The sequence below is a fragment of the Malaclemys terrapin genome, chromosome 10 (assembly GCF_027887155.1).
Source record: "Malaclemys terrapin pileata isolate rMalTer1 chromosome 10, rMalTer1.hap1, whole genome shotgun sequence".
Classification (NCBI taxonomy): Eukaryota; Metazoa; Chordata; order Testudines; family Emydidae; genus Malaclemys; species Malaclemys terrapin.
The window spans coordinates 20107853-20127232 of record NC_071514.1 but is presented as its reverse complement, the minus strand read 5'-3'; the positions used below and the strand labels follow the sequence as shown (position 1 = coordinate 20127232).

At 42.8% G+C, this 19380-nt stretch overlaps 1 protein-coding gene across 1 annotated transcript in view; it reads left to right on the top strand.

The window, feature by feature from the left end:
* Positions 1–19380, top strand: part of GALK2 (galactokinase 2) — a 69333-nt gene that overhangs the window by 31046 nt on the left and 18907 nt on the right. Inside the window, exons 6-7 of the mRNA XM_054041547.1 lie at positions 9452–9550; positions 12495–12647. Coding sequence (XP_053897522.1) covers positions 9452–9550; positions 12495–12647 — 252 coding nt within the window. The remainder of the gene's footprint in view (positions 1–9451; positions 9551–12494; positions 12648–19380) is intronic.

The window sequence follows — 19380 nt, the reverse complement described above, 5'->3', positions numbered from 1 at the left end:
AGCAGCTTGTGTGGTAATCAAAGGCTATAATCTCTCATGAACCAGACTGGAAATCCACCATTTAAGTATGTTAAAGGACAGACGACGTCAAGTTAACATTACTGTGGTTATGACGACATCCAGATAATATCTGACAAATATTTTCTTGCTTCTGATGAAAATAAGTATCATTACCTTGCAAAACATATGTGAAATTCAGGTAATTGGAATTTAGCATGCAGACTGTAAGCTGATGGTAACCTTCATTAGTCTCTAAGTATTAGGTTATTTTATACACAAAATATATTTTAACATCAGGCCTTTTCTCCCCAGATGCTATTGGATCATATACTCAATGTCTGACATTGAAAGACTATGAACATTTATGTTGGCTTAAACTATGTCTTTAGTGATGTAGAATAATGATCATGTCATGCTGCTTTTATATGCTGTTATACATATGAAATAGTCATCTATATCTGTAGCTTTATAGTTTTCAGTACTATGAGCTGAAGACCTGATCCAAACCCCATTGAAGAAATGAAAAATCTGCAATGGGTTTTTCCTCAGGCGCTAAATCTTCCACACTTTATCGTGCAAGCAAGTGCTGCTTGTGACATATAAAATGAAACTGGACAAGACATTGGTAAATATAAATTAGGAAACATTCCTGCATTGGCTGAGGGATAGACTAGGTCAGGGGTCGGCAATGTTCGACACGCGGCTCGCCAGGGTAAGCACCCTGGCGGGCCGGGCCAGTTTTATTTACCTGCTGATGCGGCAGGTTCGGCCGATCGCGGCCCCCACTGGCCGCGGTTCGCCGTCCCGGACCAGTGGGGGCAGCAAGAAGCCACGGCCAGCACATCGCTCGCCCGCGCCGCTTCTCGCCGCCCCCATTGGCCCGGGATGGCGAACCGCGGCCAGTGGGGGCCGCGATCGGCCGAACCTGCCGCGTCAGCAAGTAAATAAAATTGGCCCGGCCCGCCAGGGTGCTTACCCTGGCGAGCTGCGTGCCGAACATTGCCGACCCCTGGACTAGGTGGACTAATAGGATTTTTGCATCTTCTGATTCTATGATTTTTTGATCATTCATACACATAGATACCTTCATTTCCCAGAAGTTATATGATGAAAATAGCTCTTAGAGCACTGACAGTGAAAATGTTTAAAGGCTGTAACACACTGTTACACGGCTGTTGATAATAGGGGTTTCCCTCACAAGTAATTACCTTTCAAGCAGAAAGGAAACTGAATTTTTGTTATAGAGCTTAAATGTTACAGTGTCACTTTTCCTGCATTCTTTTATTTGCAAAACCTGATGTACTAATCTTGCTCAAGATGTCTTACATAAAATAACTCAAGTGAATGTAAATGTATACCATCATTGTATAGATAAAGTCAATTAATTTTGTTTGTAGTCGTTCTAGATTTGTATATATCAAGTTTTGGGGTAATGAACTGTGTGCTTTTCCAAAACAAAACCAAGCAACACTAAATTTGTTTTACTAACAAATATTTTCCTGTCTCCCACTCACTAATTATCCTACTCTTTTAAGGGGTTTAAGCTTACATGAGTTTAATTCTTTAAAGGTTTATGTGAAATTGAAAGGGATTGGTCACTGGTATGTAATATATTGAAACTGACAGTTTTGATTCAAAATATTTCGATGCAAAGGGCCACTTTCTGTCCCAATTTACACCCTGTCCCAACCCATACACAGGATGAAAATCAGAGTAGTTGGCCCTTAAGCTCTGTTTGAGCAGGTGGACTATTACACTTCAGTCTTCCTTATCTGGACTTCTGACTCGCACACTTCCTTAGCAGTTGTCTGTATATTTGTGGGGAAAAGTCATATAAATCATAGAATCATCTTCTGTTTCCATTATAATTCATTGTCTATTGTCATTATCACCACAGGGACCGAACGGAGATTAAAGAAACTAAATTAGTGATTAGTAAACTCCCAATGAAATAGGCTCTAGTAGGAAACGGTGTAACAAAATGTCATATCTTAAAAAGGTGAGTGTATGAAAAACAAAGAGGAAACAAAACATACAGAGTTGGGTTGTGTCTGTGTTTGCTGCAGTGAAAGAGTAGGGGTGATGTAGTCAGAGTGGCAGGCTGGGAAGATGACCTTAACAGTCATATTGGGCTGTATTAGTAGGAGCATTGCCAGCAGATTGAGGGAAGTGATTATTACCATCTGTTCAGCACTGGTGAGGCCACATCTGAAGTATTGCATCCGGTTTTGGCTCCCCCCCCCCCAGTACAGAAAGGATGTGGACAAATTGGAGAGTCCAGCGGAGGGCAACGAAAATGATTAGGGGGCTGGGGCACGTGACTTACGAGGAGAGGCTGAAGGAACTGGGCTTATTTAGTCTGCAGAAGCGAAGAGTGAGGGGGGATTTGGTAGCAGCCTTCAACTGAAAGGGGGGCGGGGGTTCTAAAGAGGCCTGAGCTCGGCTGTTCTCAGTGGTGGAAGATGATAGAAAAAGGAGCAATTGTGTCAAGTTGCAGTGGGGGAGGTCTAAATTGGATATTAGGAAGAACTATTTCAGTAGGAGGGTAGGGCCGCACTGGGTTACCTAGGGAGGTGGTGGAATCTCCATCCTTAGAGGTTTTTAAAGCCTGTCTTGATAAAGCCCTGGCTGGGATGATTTAGTTGGTCCTGCTCTGAGCAGGGGGTTGGACTAGATGACCTCCTGAGGATGGTCTCTTCCAACCCTAATCTATGATTCTATGATTGGAGATTGTGAGACAAGAGCTCCCCCCTCCCACCTCTGTGGAAAATTTCAACTTTTCACTGAACAAAAATGAAAACCAAAGATTTTTAGCTGAAAACCAAAAACTTTTTGGGTGTTCAGTTTTTCAACAAAAATTTGAGACTTTCTGTGGAAAGCAGACACTTGTAGAGAAAAAATTTCATTTAGTCAAAACCCCATTTTCCATAAAAACAGTTTAGGTGGAAAATTGACCAGCCCTTGTTTTGAGTAATTTCAAAAAATCTTTCCACCTAAAAACAGCAGCAAATACTTCAACTATCTCACCTTCCTCCCACCACAACTTTGTTAGACTAAACGGTGTCTCCATTAATATGATTTCTTAGGGTAGACTTCTTTGTGCTGTCTATATTGGATAGGAAATACTGTGGCTTAAAGATGAAACAGTTTTTAAGTGGTAGAAATTTCTTTCTTTGTAACCCAAGATTTGACTTACTTCTTATCAGGAAGAACTTTAAACTGTTTCAAACAAAAAACAGAGGTATTTTTTGAAACTCTCCTTCAGATCAAAGGCTAGTCCTGGTCTGCACATGTGAACAAGTTATCCGCCCTACAAATGAGTAAGCATTGCCTCCTGGTGATGGATAAATACTGATCAGAATTTAGAATGAGGAGGGAGGAAGAAACAGAATATTCTAAGAGATGGGTAGATGTGTGTGCCCCACTTTCGCTTTTCCCCCAATTTGCCAACTACTGGTATCTGAAAAAAACTTTTTGTTTTAAAGTGCTTGAGAAACAGCAGCTTGCTTAAAAAGTTTATTACTTCTTGCATGTTTCTAAATAAAAGGATTTCTCCTGTGCAACATTAGGTAACAGAATGAATTTTGTGTGCTGTGATTCTGTTCCTGATAATGTTGCTTTGCTCTGTTTTAATTAGGCACATTCTGACTAAATGTAGTTATATTTTCTTTTCATTGCATAAACAAAAAAAAAAAAATGCTAAACATAGTATCTTGTATAACTCCTTGATGCTAAACATCCCCCAAGTCAAGCACAGCCAATCTGCCATGTGAACTGGCCAAGAGATACTAATGTCCTGATTGCATTTGTCTTTGAGGCAGGAGTTGGAAAGCTAAGATATTTGAGGCACCTGCTTACCAGATTGGTGGTGGAGTTTAGTCGTTTCCTGAGAATGACAGGCTCAGTCTCTGGGGGCAGGAGGAGGAGAGGTGGTGGCAGGTAGGCGAGGAGATGTGGGGAGGAATAAGAGGAAGAAAGGAATCCAAGGAGGCCTGCTCTAGGGTCAGGATCAGATGACATGAAGGTACCTAAAGACGAAAGGGATAACCACGGACAAAATGAAAACAAACTTAAGCGCCAATCCTCCAAATATGTGTCCCATGTTATGGGGCATTACTGCAGTCACTTCTACAACTGTAGTACTAGAGGGCTATAGTACATGCATGGAAGTTTTGGCCAATGGAGCTGAGTGGTGGCAGATCCACTGTTCACAATATTATAGTTCAGGGCAGTTGCACCTATATTCCCCTTCCACGGTCCAGCCAGGGCTTCTGACTCCCCAGCTGTCACCTGAGTAAGGACTGCAGGATTTGACCCTAAATGATTAGCGTAATAGCCATTTGATAATTAAACAGCCAAGATACAGCACAGCTTTGCATCGTGCTGTGTATTCTGCCCAGTGAATTCTGGAGTGTAATAGGTCACTTGATTATTTTGAGCTGTGCTTGTGGGTGAGTTATCATGAACCTATGCAAATTATCATATAGCTGATGTAGGTCATTTGAGGTCATGTGAAATAAAAGTGGTAGAAGATACAGTGAAATTACCTCTAGGGTCATCTAGGGAAAATGAATTCTGACCCAGGTCTTTACTAACTGATAAGTACTTAGCTACTCACAGGGCTCAGGAACATTTTTCTCCTGTTTTTTTTTTTTGGAAGGCTCAGATCCAGAAAACTATTTTTTGAAGTTGTTTGGTCATTTTTACTGCTCAGTTAAATGGCCCACGTTGCTAATTTTCTACACCAGGTAGCCTGCAAATGGGGTTCTGTGTCCCTCTTAGGACTCATGTGTTGTGTTAGCAATATTATTTCACATTCTAGCCACATTACCACACTCACCACATCTGAGTGGGGTAGTGTGGCTAGAATTCTTCCCTTTTTTGGCCAGTACTGGAGAAATCAGAGGGTTTTGAGAATGTGTGGATTCCAAAAGAATTAGGCAGGGAAAGTTCACATTCCCATGGTACATGAAGCCATTTTTGCTTCTGGGATTTTAAAGCAGTTTTCCTGGTCCTTTTGTGCATTGATGTTAGTATTTTTCTATGTCTTTTTGTGTTACATATATTACCATCATGTCTGAAAAGCTTTAAACCTGCTCCAGAAACAGTTAGTTGAGACAGCATTGCTGAGAAGAAGGAGCACAGCGGTGGGAGGGAATCACAAATGTTAAAGTTCTAGTTCCTCTTCTGGGACTGATTTATGTGACAAGTCACAAACATCTTTGCCTCAGTTTCCTTGTCTATAAATTGGGAATAATTCTTGCCTTACAGGGGTGCTGTGAGAATTGATTAGTTAATGTTTGTAAAGTTCTTTGAAGATGTAGTGTACGACAAAAATGCCATTTATTATTAGATATGGGGGATGGGGAATGGTAACTGTGCTAACAGTTGTGGGTCTTGAATGTGTGGGAACCATTCATGTATTGTGGTTTGACTGAGAAGTGATGAACCCATGGGAGAGAAGTGGAAGGGCCAGTGGCTGCTCAAGCTATAGGCAAACTAGGTGGCTGCCTAGGCCCTCAGCTTCTGCCTAGGGTGCCAGGAGTGGCTGGCTAAACCTAAATGGCACTGTGACCTCATGCATGGGCAAGAAGATTTTCTGTGAGTCACACATCTGGCTTTTTTTCCCCCTGAAGAACTGTTGTTTTTAGAAGCCTTCTTATCTCCAAGATCCTAATTTTCCCCAGCTTGCCCGTTTTTAATAATAATAATTTCCATTTCTATAGCATCTCCCATCTGAGGATCTCAAAGCATTGTGCAAATTTGCAAAAATGCAGTCTGACACGTGAGGTAGAGTTCTCGCTCTGGATCAGACAAGAAGTCAAATACACCTCTACCCCGCTATAACGCTGTCCTCAGGAGCCAAAAAAGCTTACCGTGTTATAGGTGAAACCATGTTATATCGAACTTGCTTTGATCCGCCAGAGTGTGCAGCCCCCCCTCGGAGCATTGCTTTACCACATTATATCCAAATTTGTGTTATATTGGGTCGCATTATATCGGGGTAGAGATGTATAGAGCTGGAGATGGAGACTTGAGACCTGGGCTCTAAGTTCACTGTTTTAGTCACAAGACCATCCTTCTTTTCTAAATATAAAATCTCTGCACGCCATGGCTCTCGGCGTCTCCATATCTCTGCTTCAGCTTCCAGGATTACAGTCACATTTCCCTGAATTTTGTTTTACCAAAAAGCAAATGTTTGGCTGGTTGCTTCAGTAGTGAATAAAAACTGCTTTTTTGCACAAATGACAACTTCACCCGTTCCGGTCCCATCCCTCTGCTACTACTAGTAGAAGGCCAGTCTGTGTAGGCATGAGCTGGTTTAAATTAGAAACCAAGTCTTTCAGGGATGCCTTGGGCTGTCTTTTGGAGAGGGTTCTTCAACCGCTGCCAGGTCCTACTTGGTGGTCCTGCCATTCCTTGCTGAGTTTAAAAAAGAAAAGAAAAAAGTTGCTCAAGGCTCCAGCAGTGCTGTATGCCCAGCACACGCAGCTGGACAGCTGGCAGGCTGGGGCAAAGCAAGAACCAATGCTTAGCCAGGCGTGGATCACTAGAACGCATGAAGGGACGGGGTGGCAGTGTGCTAATTGTTAACATTCCACAGCTGTAAGCTTCCCCTCCCCCCCCTTTTTAAAGTGTAAACAACCTTAGGCTCACAAAGTTGACTGGTAGAGGATCTGTGCAGAGGGCGATATGACTTGTATCCAGACAAAGCAAAGGGAAAATTGCCTAGTCTGAGTTTTGCTATGCTTCCTCCCAAAATCTGCAAATGAAACACAATCATTTGTCTGGCTTCCATGCCTGAGAGCAAAATATACAGCACGAGCACCTCAAGAGCTGCATTTTAGGCTACATTATTAGAAACATGTGTGCGCAAATCCGAACCTGGATATTTCAGGGCACATGCAGATTTTACACATACATCAGATTTTCAAATAGGATGGTTGTATGCATCTAAACTGTGGAGAGATTTCCACTGCATTGCTTGGACCCCAGTCCAGTATTCCTTACAAGTAGCTGCAAAAACAAGTGATACTCCCAAGGTATCACTGCCTTGGGAGTGGAGGAGGGAGGGAGCAGTATAGTGGTGTGGCCCACCCTGGTGATGGGGAGCACCTGGATGTTTGAGAATATACACTGTTCCAGCTGCAGAGAAGAGTGAGCACCTACAAGCTGCATTGTGTGTGCACGTGCGTGCATGCGTATGCCGGTGTGTCTTTTTTACTATGCAAATACTTCATTGGTTATTTTAAGAGGAAAAGGGGCATTGTTAATGTTGGGTGGACTGTTACATGATAAGGTTTCATTCACAAATTATTTCTTATTTTTGGTGGGGAGTGGCAGAACATGGACTTTGGTTAAGGCTTGACATTCCTGATACATTTAAGGTTAAAAAAAATAATTAAGCAACAAGGAACACTTCTGTTTGTGTGGCCTTTTTTTTTATATACTTCATCAAGAAGCAAAGGAGGCACAATCCCTATTTGTTGTTCATCTTTCAAATGTATGAAGGGACAACAGTTAAAACTTTGCTTGTGGCCTGGCCATTTTCTATTTGCTGTGCAGGGGATTTAGCTGTCTGATTCCCATTAGTGATCAATTACCCCTATGAGATCCTGTGGATCCATGGGAAAGCAGACCCCTTTGTCTTTAGATTGGTGTAAGTGGGTCTGTTTACACTGTGGCACCAATATGGTGCTCTGAGGACAATCTGAACTCTCCTTGATGTTTGCCTCAAAGGGCTCCTATCTGCTCAGTTTGGTAATGGTTTTTTGACAGTTCCTTATCAACCTGAAGTTTATTGAGCGTTCTACATAAGTAGCACTGTGGGCCAAGTAAATCAACCTTTAGTGCATTTGCAAGCCACTCAGTCTGATTGCATAGCTCTGAGCACACACTTTACAGCTTTGTCTGTTTCCAGTGGCTTTATGTAAATTGAGTGAATGAGCAGGCAGGCACACATACCTCCCTCAACGTGTGGTGATTTACTGCCTTTATCTGCTACCTTTTACAGTTGTGTGGTACAGCTGGTTAATGTCCCTACCCTGGGGGTTATCTTGTTTCAGGTCCCTGCTGGGGGGCTCTGAATCTGACTTTGCTCCTGGTTTGAAGATCATGCTGCGTCTTTGCTACAATCTTTTTTCTTTTCCTTTCTTCCCTGTTGTGCGTATGATGCCGACTACCCTGTGCTTGATGGAATGAGCTGGTATGGGCATGTGATAGCGCACGGCCACGCATGCTTTCCCCGTTGTTATAAAATGTTCTTAGAGCATTCCCCAAGGCTCCTCGGGAGCTGGCTTTAATGTCTTTGCTGTGAAGTGTCTTTTACAGCAGTGAGAACATGAATACTCTCCCCTTCTAAAGTACCATTTCATCTGCAGGTGTCAAAACACGCTAAGACATTGATGAAGCCTCACACAAACACTCTGGTGTTTACCGGTTATAGAAATTCTAGATTAGGGTGTCATGTCAGAGAGTGGAACGCATGTTCCCTAGGGAATGGAGAGGAGCCACTGACAGACTGGCACTGGGAAGGCCTGAGTCCCATATTCATTTATTTACTTACTTTAAGAATGTAACAGCTGAAGACATTAACAGGCTCCTGAACAGTCATGGAACTACTATGCAGAGCTGACCAAAATCCACAGGGCCGATATCTGGGATTGGATGCACACACAGTGCTCCCATTGACTTCAGTGGGAGCCACACACACATCCAAGGGCAGAATTTGGCCCTTTAACCATTTGTTCGTTTTTGGTTTGTAAAATGAGATTATCATACATCTCTAAGGGCTAGATTGTGGCATTGCCACGTGCCCTGCGCATAGGGCAGCGCCCAGAAGGAACTGTGCCTCTGAGATGGGCGGTGGTGCTACTTGCCAAATAAGGCAGTCTCATTGTAATGGCAGAGCCAGACTCTAGATGATTTATTGTAGGGACCTGATCATGCATTCTTTACTAAGGCTAAAGTCCCATCGATATTATTTGGAGTTTTGCCTATGTGAGCACTGGAGGATCAGGTCCGTAACTGGGGAAACTCATAAATCTCGAGTTCAGCTTCAATCGGTAACTTCTAGTTATGAAACCGACACATTACAAGCAGTAAGGTGAATGATCTGGACTACATAAGTTACCAGGGAGCATTCTTTGTACTCCGTCAGTATTGAAGCACAATTTCAGACACAGGTGCGGAAATGGGTGGGGGTTATAGTGGAGTCAGGGAGATCCTGGTATGGTTTAGAGCAAAGGGAGAAAGACTATATGGTGATACCATCTTACAGTGAGAATAGGTCAGACTTGCATGGCATCCAAAGCTTAGTCTATTGGTAAGGAATGTGTGGGGAAGGGTGATCTCAGAGGTATCTCACTGTCCTCTGCAGTCTGTCAATGTAGGCAATGTATGTGCTGCATCCTTTATCTTGACTCAAGCTTTACTTCCAATGTTTCCTTAGGTGGAACTTGCAGAAATTTGCACCAAGAGCGAACGGTACATTGGCACGGAGGGAGGAGGCATGGACCAGTCCATATCATTCCTTGCAGAAGAAGGAACTGTACGTGCTCTTTTAGTGTAAACTAACAACACATTACAACTGTACGTATTAAAGATACAGGAAACCAATAGCTGGGCAAAACAGTACAGGCATGGATTATGCACAACGAAGATGTGAGTATATATGAGTCTCACTGTATAAGAAATACCACCATTCTGAACACGAGAGGCTTGTGGGACTAAGAAGATGAGAGTGAGGGATGAAGAGACTAGAAAGGCTACATGGGAGAGGAAGAGATATGAAAGAGGAATAATAGACTCCATGTTGGTCAGCTGATGCACCACTGAACCTGGAGTAATTCCTACATTATGAGGTCTAAATGGCTGGTATCCCCTAGTTATCACAAGAATTCTTTATTGGAACTTCTAGTGACAGACCCGTTCTAGTAAAGCTGCCAGATTTGCTCATAACCAGGGCTTTGGAGTGGAGCCTGGAGCTGGAGCGCGGACCAGTAGGTTTTATGCTCCAAATCCCTACTCATAACTACAATGGGGAATTACACACATTTTTCAGACTTTGTTTTCATAAAATGCTAGTGTTTGATTAAGGTGTTGAAGGTATCTTTAAGCATGAGAAACCAATGAATGGGCACAGTGCTGCAAAAATACCGTTTACAGTGGGATCTGCCTACTATCTAAAAAGGTGTGTGGGGCTTTGGACGGTCAAACCTAAAACTCACAAAAATATGTTTATTGAAATGAATGCAGCCATTCATGAGAAATCTTTACATTGGCCATCCGTTGTAAAATGCTTACCATTTTACTTGGTGACTTTCTCTCTCCACAGCATGTAATAGGGGCTTAGCTCCATATCATGGCGTTTTCTCTTATATGCAAAATGTGCTCATCCTTTGAATACATTGGATAGTCTCAAGTCCACCATGAGTGCATTCTGAACGTCCAAACATTGCCACTTTTCTGGGCCTACGTCCAATCTACCCAACAGCTTATACTTTTGGTAGCACCTGGGCAGCTGCACCAGTGCTGAAAGAAGTTACACATTTTCTTGACATACAGTCACCTCGGCTTTGTCTAATTGGAAATGTTTTATATGGTTCAAAAGTGGTAAGGGTTTTCTTACTCAGAAAGTGGTGAGCACCGTAAGGGATATGTACACAGAGTGAAAGAGCATTTAAAGGGAAGCAAGTCTCTCCCTTGATATTTGCAAAATAATGCATAACCCCAATGGGTTAAGACAATGATGGGGACTCTAAATACATTTCTTGGAAGCAGATTAGCATGTGGCCACCTGTTGTTTAGCACCATAGCTGTTCATGGAGTAAATGAAGAGTGCCAAAACCAGTAACAGGTCCCTGCTCTATAGAGCTGCAGTCTGCTCTGAGCGGATCCCTGACAAAGTATGTAGTATACAACCTACCCCAGTGGAAAGTGAGCGCTAGGTGTGCATTTCATCTCTTCATGACATCACAGCCTGCAGGAGTTAGTTACTGGGATTTATAGCCCAGTTCACCCAAAGGGCACAAAATGCTGTACCCATATTATACCTCACCACAGGCCTATGAGACAGGGAAATATTTTATTCTAGTTCTATTGCTGGGGAAAGTGAGGCAATAATTGGCTGAATGAAGCAAGGCCGTATACCCTACTCGCTGGCATTTCTCTGTTTGTCTGTCTGTAAGGCAATAACTTTTCAACCCATAGCCAATCAGTTCCAAAATTTCAGGGACTGTTCTAGGCATCAGTGGGCAGAACCCTACTGCTTTTGGTGACAGTTGGGCTGTGACACTGTCTCCCTGATCCCTAGTCACGTGGTCTTTATGTCATTAGTGCCCCCCACCCCCAGTCAGTAAGCACTAGCACCTGTATCCTGTAAGAAAGGGATTTTGAAACACTGGTAGGTTAAAACAGAAACAGTCACAAGGGAAATGGGGATGGGGGGAACACAGACCCCCTGCCATGGTAGGAGGGTGGAATGGGGTACACACAGAACAAGAGGCATGAGGGGGAGACTGGGGAACCCTGGTATGGGAGCAGAGGGGAACGGGGTACACACAGCGCCCCTGGCAGGAGGGATGTGGAGTGTTGCAGGAAGTACCTGAACTAGAGGGGGATGGGAGGGTGGCACATGGGGACCTTGTGGGCTGTAAATGGAGGGACGCAAGAAGCCCCTGGTGTGCGCAGCAAGCTCAGTCTACAGAAGCAACAAAAAGTGTGTGAAGCCTTCTAGTTTTTAGGAGAGTTATTTTGCACAATATCACCCTGATCCTGCAATGCACGGGCAGATTGCTGATTCTGATGGGGGCCATGCAGGTACAAAAGCTCTCTCCCACACAACACACTGTAGGATTGGAGCCTGAATGTACTGTATCAAAATGAGCTGGCTGCCTACTCTTCTAGCCATTTGATTTGCACTGCAGGCTCCCTCAGGTAGAGCAGTCTGGATGTTTTACTGAAATGCAGCTCACTGATTAAATATATACTTTGTAATTATTGGGGCTAGACCTGGCTCAAGACTTAGAACCCCCTGGAATGGTGGCAGTGGGGTGTTCAGATATAAGGCTTTGTTTGGACCCAGCTCTCACATTTAGGGTTCAGTTCGTACTACCCCCATGCTCTGGTGTTGCCACTCCCAACCCAGCTGGATTTCAGTTTCCCAAATGCCATCTGGCATCTTCTTAAAATAAAGTTATTTTGAAAAGTGTTGCCTACAAATAGGTTCTGTGAAACTCTGAAAACACAAAGACATTTAATGGAGAAGCCATAAATTCCAGCTCCCAGGAAGAGGCTTCAGGTTTTCTTGTAACTTGACCATTGGGGCTAAATAGCTTTTCTCACTGTTTCATGTCAATTTCCTTGATTAACCATCTGTGGATTCTTGAGAGGAAAAAAAAAGTTTGCAAAGGTAAATGCATTTGATTTATTGAGCTAACTCCATTGCTGGTTGCTAGTAAATTAAAACTGACCATTCATTTTTCTTTTAATAGGCCAAGCTGATAGAGTTCAGTCCTCTGAGGGCAACTGATGTGAGACTTCCAAGTGGAGCAGCTTTTGTTATTGCTAACAGTTGTGTCGAAATGAATAAAGCAGCAACTTCTCATTACAATATTAGGGTGATGGAGTGTCGTCTGGCTACAAAGGTACTGTATGGCTTTTGTCAAACTCTAATGAAACCTTCATCCAAGTATGTGCTTTCCTCCACCCCTGACCAGTCACAGCTTTACTTTAACACCAGGTCAGGTGCTGCTTTAACTGACATTTTTATCTTCTCAGGGCCAGACCCCTCTACCCTGTTACAAGGCAAACTCCCACGGAGTTCAATGGAAGTGTGAGGCATCTGGGATCAGACCCTTATTGTTTGTTGTAGGGTCTGTGGTTTAGCACTATGGAGTTTATTGGTTATTAGGCATGCATGGAAAGAACAAATTAATTCCTTTTCAGCAAAAATATTCTCAGTTAATGCGAGTAGAGGGCTTCTAATTAAACCCTGATAATGAAAAGGAAGTGGAGAAAAACAAATGTGTTCCCATGGTAGTTCTGTATGGACAGTAATAGATGTGTATTTACTGGGAGAAGCAGAAAGCAATAATCAAGGATATAACGTAGAAACATTCAAATGCTATTGGAAGTGTTGATTAGAAACAGATATTTGTACTGAGCGTAGAGATGGGCCTGAACCAAAACTGCGGAGTTGGATGTGGACTGGGATGCCAATTCACAGCTTGAACCTGTCTCTAAGACAGGTTGAATCTGAACACTCCAAGTCTTGGGAAAGTTCAAATTTGGATCTGGATTGAAAAAGCCCCAGTGTTTGGGAATATTCAGATTTGAGGTTTGGATTCAGTCGGTTATAGAAATAAAGGGGACTGTTCTTTTCTCAGTTACACTGGCATAAGTGTGGAGTAGCCCGGCTGATTCAAAGGACATACTCCCAATGTATATTGCTGTAAGTGAGTAAAATTTGGATCAGAGAATTCAGCTGAGAGTTTACATAATTACACTGTGGAACTTATTGCCACTGAATGTTGTTGAAGCCAACAACTAAGGGAGATTCAAAGAGGGGATGGGACATTTGTAGCGATAAGAAGAATAGCCAGAGTTGTAACAATTAATGCTGAAAAAGAGGTTTGGAAGGGATATAAAACCTCATACTCATCCCTCTGCATGCTGTAAGAGGAAAGGAGCCCACTGAACCTGAATGAACACATACCTTATTATGGCTGTTGGTGTAACTTTCCAAAAGAGAATCTACTGCTCAGTGAAACTTTTTAAGCATCCTGTATGGGCCGATAGTTGGAACCATACTAAGGTTGTAGCTTGGAAAGTACCATGTCGTGTGTGTATTTAAGAGATATGTGATAATGCCAGTGATCATGGCCAGTTTCTTTTGCCATTGATTCTCATTGACTTCAGTGCAATCAGGGTTAGGACCTCTCTGTGAATGGCTCCTGGCAGGAATGACAAACATGCCCTTAGGGTAATTAAACAACTCAACTAACTTGGGGAGTCCTAGTTTCTTTTGGAAGCTAATTCAAATAAGAGTCCAGGAATCTTCATATCCCTGATTTTAATAGCCCATTTGTAAGACCTTCTTAAGGGTTGTTTCATAAAGCAAGGTAGGTGAATTGCACCAGCTTTTAAAATTACTTTGATTAGTTGCTCTGTGTTGCAAACTGCAGAGGAAAGGAGGGAAAGATGGATGTTACACCACCTGTTAGAGATGACACAATCCCTGAAAAAGTACCTTTCACAGCTGTGCAAATTTAAGGAAACAATTCACATCTGCCCACTTTTAAGCACATGTTGCCCAGATGGATAGTTGCATGCACAATAAAAAATTTGTTGAGACAGAAAAAACCTGTTTCCTTTAGGAACAGGTCATAGAGGGGTGAAGGTGGGCAGATGAGGGGAAGGAGGGTTGTCTTTTAGGTAGTATTAACACAGCAGAACTAATAAGCTAACAGATGTATGAAACAGCATCTTAGGCCTCACAACACAGCTTTTTAGGTCATTCTTATTGATGGATGTCTTGATGGTAGTATTTGTCCTTCGTGCCTGTAGCTCTAATCTCATTTTCTTTCTCTTCCCTTTGCAGACATTTACACATGGGTAGAAATACCAGCATAACATATTTCTAATTGCTTTGGTTGGCGTAGGATATAATGAATCCTTGATTACCTCTCTCAGTACACCTCTACCTCAATATAATGCTGGCCTCGGAAGCCAAAAAATCTTACCGCGTTATAGATGAAACCGCATTATATTGCACTTGCTTTAATCCACCGGGGTGTGCAGCGCCGCGCCCCCTGGAGCACTGCTTTACTGCGTTATATCCAAATTTGGGTTATATCAGGGTAGAGGTGTACATGCTGTCTTTCCTTCTTCTTTCTCCACAGAGCTATGTTTGTGGGAGAAGGCAAGGCCAAAGAAATGCATCTTGTATTTAGAGCAGATGGTGGGTGAGGTTTGTGATGGTCCTTAGTTTTTGTGGGAGTTCATTCCACAAATTTTTGGGCCAGCCCATGAGAAAGTTATCTCCTGCACAGATTATCTTTACCATTATTGTAGGGAGTTACATTGTGCCAGAGGAGCAAAGTTGTTAACCATAGTCTTCAACCCAGAGACTATTTAATCCATTCTCATGGTGCCCTGCAATAGGTTATGTTTTGCTAGGGCATCATTTGACTCTTATTCTTTTGTGTACAATGGAGGTCAAACATCTACTTCCAACAAATAGAAGATGACAGAACCATATTTAATTGAGCTGTTGAACTTTATCATAATAAAACCCCAACCTGCTAGATACTGAATTTCTGTTTCAGACATTCTTGAAAAATGGGAGAGATTTTCAGACTTCTAGCGTTAGGCCTAGTAATCCAGTAATGTGTGCCCTGTTTGGGATAGCTAGGGCCTGACTTTTAGAGGAGCTGAGCATAGTCACAACTCCAACTGAAGTCATTGGTTGCTAAACACCTCTGAACAATGGCCTCACAGTCATCTGACCATTGCGTACCATTGGTAGGGGCAGAGCAACAGTGCTTGCTCCTTCCTCTACAGGGAAGCACAGGAATGGGAAATGGCACTGCACCATATGGGCCAGACTGGAAAACAGGGGCTGAATGTGGCGCAGACTTGGTGGGGCGAGTAACTGCAGCAGGGATGACTTCACCGGGCTTAGTGGTGACGCCTGGTATCTTCTGTGTGGGGCTCAGCAGGTGCTACACTTGGGAACCACTCTCTGTGGGTGACTCTGTTGTGTTTCCTTATTCTGGGCAGGAGTTTTATTGGAGAAGAAACTTTGGTCCAGAATGCCTGGAGGTGCCCCTGCCTCTGAAAGTTACACCATAGATGTCACAGGATGGATACTGAATGTTAGCAAAAATTTAGGCCTCTACTCCTTTGTACTATACTTCAGGTTACTCTATTTATCTGTAAAATGGTATTAATAATGCCTGCTTAGCTATCTATCTTAATGAGTGCTGCAAAGTTTAATCAGTTAATGTTTGTGAAGTACTGAAAGACCCTCAGATGGCACTATAGGACTGCAAAGTACTAGGATAGTATTATTGTTATGTAAGGCTAAGTATACCAATACTCACTATGAATCATTGTTTATATTTGTCCCATCATTGACTGGGATATACTTTCTTTTCACATTTACTCATAGTGTAAGCTTAGAAATGGATAGGTCATGTTATTGGAATGGGCAGTGATAGACTCCTGAAAAAGAGTCCTTTCATCCTTACATGAAACTTGGAAAGAGCAGAAAAGCAGCCAATGTAGACACTTCAAAGACATCCTTAAGCAGAATCTCAATTCATGCGGCATAAATATCGATCACTTTGAAGACAGAGCCAAGGACAGATCCAAATGTAGAACAACTATCAATAAATGTTGCAAACACTTTGAGGAAAAAAACAGATGTGAAAAAGTGATTGAAAAAAGGGCCAAACATCATGCCAGGTCTTCAGTGGGTGCCTACACATTTCTGTAGGACATGTGTTTGTGACCTCGCTCCTTACAGATTGTATCATACAGCTACAAGAAAAACACACACAAGATGTTTTGATGTCATCATCGAATATGACAGATGGCCATACATTTAAAGTATTCCAGTGAGACTGTAACAGGGTGTATCCTGGCAGTTAAGAAGTGGCTTGAGGATGCCTCAGGACCTTACTCCGTCTGATCAATAACTGTCAGGAAACACTGAACTCTGGGGTCAGTATTCTTGTAAATTCAATAGATGGATTTTTCCCTATTTCTTTTCTGGGTCTAGTGTCGGTTGTATTTTGAGTTAATGGGGTGAGATATTTTTCTTAAAAAATGGTCAAAAACTTTGTTGTCCTAAGTTTAGAATGATCACAAAAATACCAGCTGCTAAATGTTTTGCAGTGATCAGTTTCTGTTCAGTGTGTTTAGTCTGTAGAGTATCTAAATAGCAAGCTCATTTCAAATGCAGCCTCTCTTTTCAAGGAATTGGGAAGGATGTGGTAATGCACCAGTGGCATAAATTACTAATAATACAGTGTATTATTTATTCAGATAATAGAAAGCATTGTGTTGGTTTTTCTAAGTGATTACACCTGTTTAATTTCAAGTAATGAGGGCTACAAGATGCTGATCATTAGTGTAATATAATATACATTTCTTCAGTACCTTTAAGCTGAAGATCTCAAATCACTTTTACAGACAACTATTAAAGATATGAAAGATTAAAGTTAAAAGTTAAATATGTGAAGGAAACATTACCCACTGTGACAGTGACTCACCAGCTGGCGCCCTGCCTTCTGGCTGGATGTAGCATTGTAGGATTTTTCTCTCCGTATCTCCGCTTACCAGACATTCATCTTGTGACTTGGACTTCCAGCTGGATCATGTTTAGCCTCATCCATTTACACCAGTAAACCAGAGGGTAACTCAGCAGTTACCACAACTTTGCATTAGATCATCAGGCCAGGGTCAGACTACTGTCCTTCCAGCCCTTCTGCCTAGGGTCTCCTTATGATAGCCTCCTCAGTGAGACTGTAGGAGAGCCCAGGCCTTCCCTCTACCCTGGGTTTTGCTTTGTCAGGCCTCTTGCGTCTCTCCTAAGCTACCTCCTACATCAGTCCACCTTCTCCTCAGGGGGCTCACATGGTCAGCAGGGACTACCCTGGGGACAGCTCCCAACACGACAAAGGAAAGAAAACTAAACTAATGGCAATAAAGAGCAGTACCCACCCCCGTGTCCATAAGGGCCCTCCAGCCAACTGTACTACTGCTCCACACTCATAGGAAAGCTAAGGCAGCTGCGCTCACTGCTTGCTCCTCTCTGGGAGCTGAGATGAGAAGTCTGTCTACCTCCCAGGGCTAGAGCCCTGTGAGCTGGGCTTCTCCCTTCTGAAGCTCCTCCTCCAAGTCCACCATACTTCACAGATGTGATGGGGTGAGGCTGCCTGAGTCCGTTGGTGCTCCTTAACCCCTTCCTGTCTAGTGCAGGCTTTGTATACCTCATAACACCCCCATTTTATAGGTGAGGAAACTGAGATACATGCAGATTAATGTTGTGGAGCTCTGGGTACTCAGCATCTTTGAAACCAGGCCATAGGTGACTTCTCCAGCATCTCAGAAACAGTGCCAGAGTCAGGATACCTCCTTACTCTCAGGCCCCTGCTTTAGCCACTAGACAATGCTGGTCCTTTCTGTGGCTGGGAACATACTTGTTTGTATTTTAAATGGCTGCAGAGTCATGTGGTTAGGATTTCATGTGGCCTGTTTTCCTGCTCTAGAATGCGCCACATCAACCTTGGAAAGGCACTAGAGGGCACCAAAAGTAGTTAATTGTTGTATACTGCAATAAAGCAAAACCTGAAAAGGCCCGAATAGAACAATGCTTGAGGAGAAGCAGGACAGTGAGAAGCTGCAGCAAGTAACTGGACAGCAGCTCACACATGGTGCAAACAACCAGTAGCTTGCTATAACTGACTGCAGAAATCTGTGTGTGGAAAAAGTATCCACCAGGTCTTGGAAAAGTCACAGCTCTCCTATAGGCCTCAATTACACAACGCAAATACTTAACTTTCAGCATGTGCTTAAGTCCCACTAACCTGAAAGTTAACCCCACTGAAGTGCTTTGCTGTAAAGGGATGATTTGCTGAATTGAAGCCTTAATGCTTTCAAACAAACTTAAAACCAATATTTATTGAAAAGAAAAAGAGACCATGATGGAGAAAATCCTGGCCCCACTCAATCAGCACACTTGAGAGCAGAACACATTCTCGGTTTAATATGACATAAACTCCTGTTTGAATACCTCAAGAAAAATCTTCATTGTACTGGTAAGATTGAGGCTCCCTTGTAAAATGAATGTAAAAAATATTATACACTAGCAAGTTTGCATTTAAGGGTCCAGCACCAACCTTACCATGTCATTCATCTCTCCAGGGCTCTTCTAAGAAAGTTAAGATTATAACAGCCTCTGATACGTGGATTTATTAAATACCACCAATCAGGCTGAGCTGTCAATATTAGATCAAAGACAAATAACATAGCAAGTCTTTCTGGGATTTTCCAGTGCTATTGTACTGGGGAATGTACACCTCTACCTCGATATAACGCTGTCCTTGGGAACCAAAAAATCTTACCGCGTTATAGGTGAAACCGCGTTATATCGAACTTGCTTTGATCCGCCGGAGTGCACAGCCCCGCCCCCGGAGTGCTGCTTTACCGCGTTATATCCGAATTTGTGTTATATCGGGTCACGTTATATCGGGATAGAGGTGTATATGAATAAATGCCTGAAATTGGCTTCATCGAGTGAATAATAATTGGAGGGGGTAGCCCATGTGGAAAAGGAGGGATCATTGATTTGACTGGACATATGTAATATCA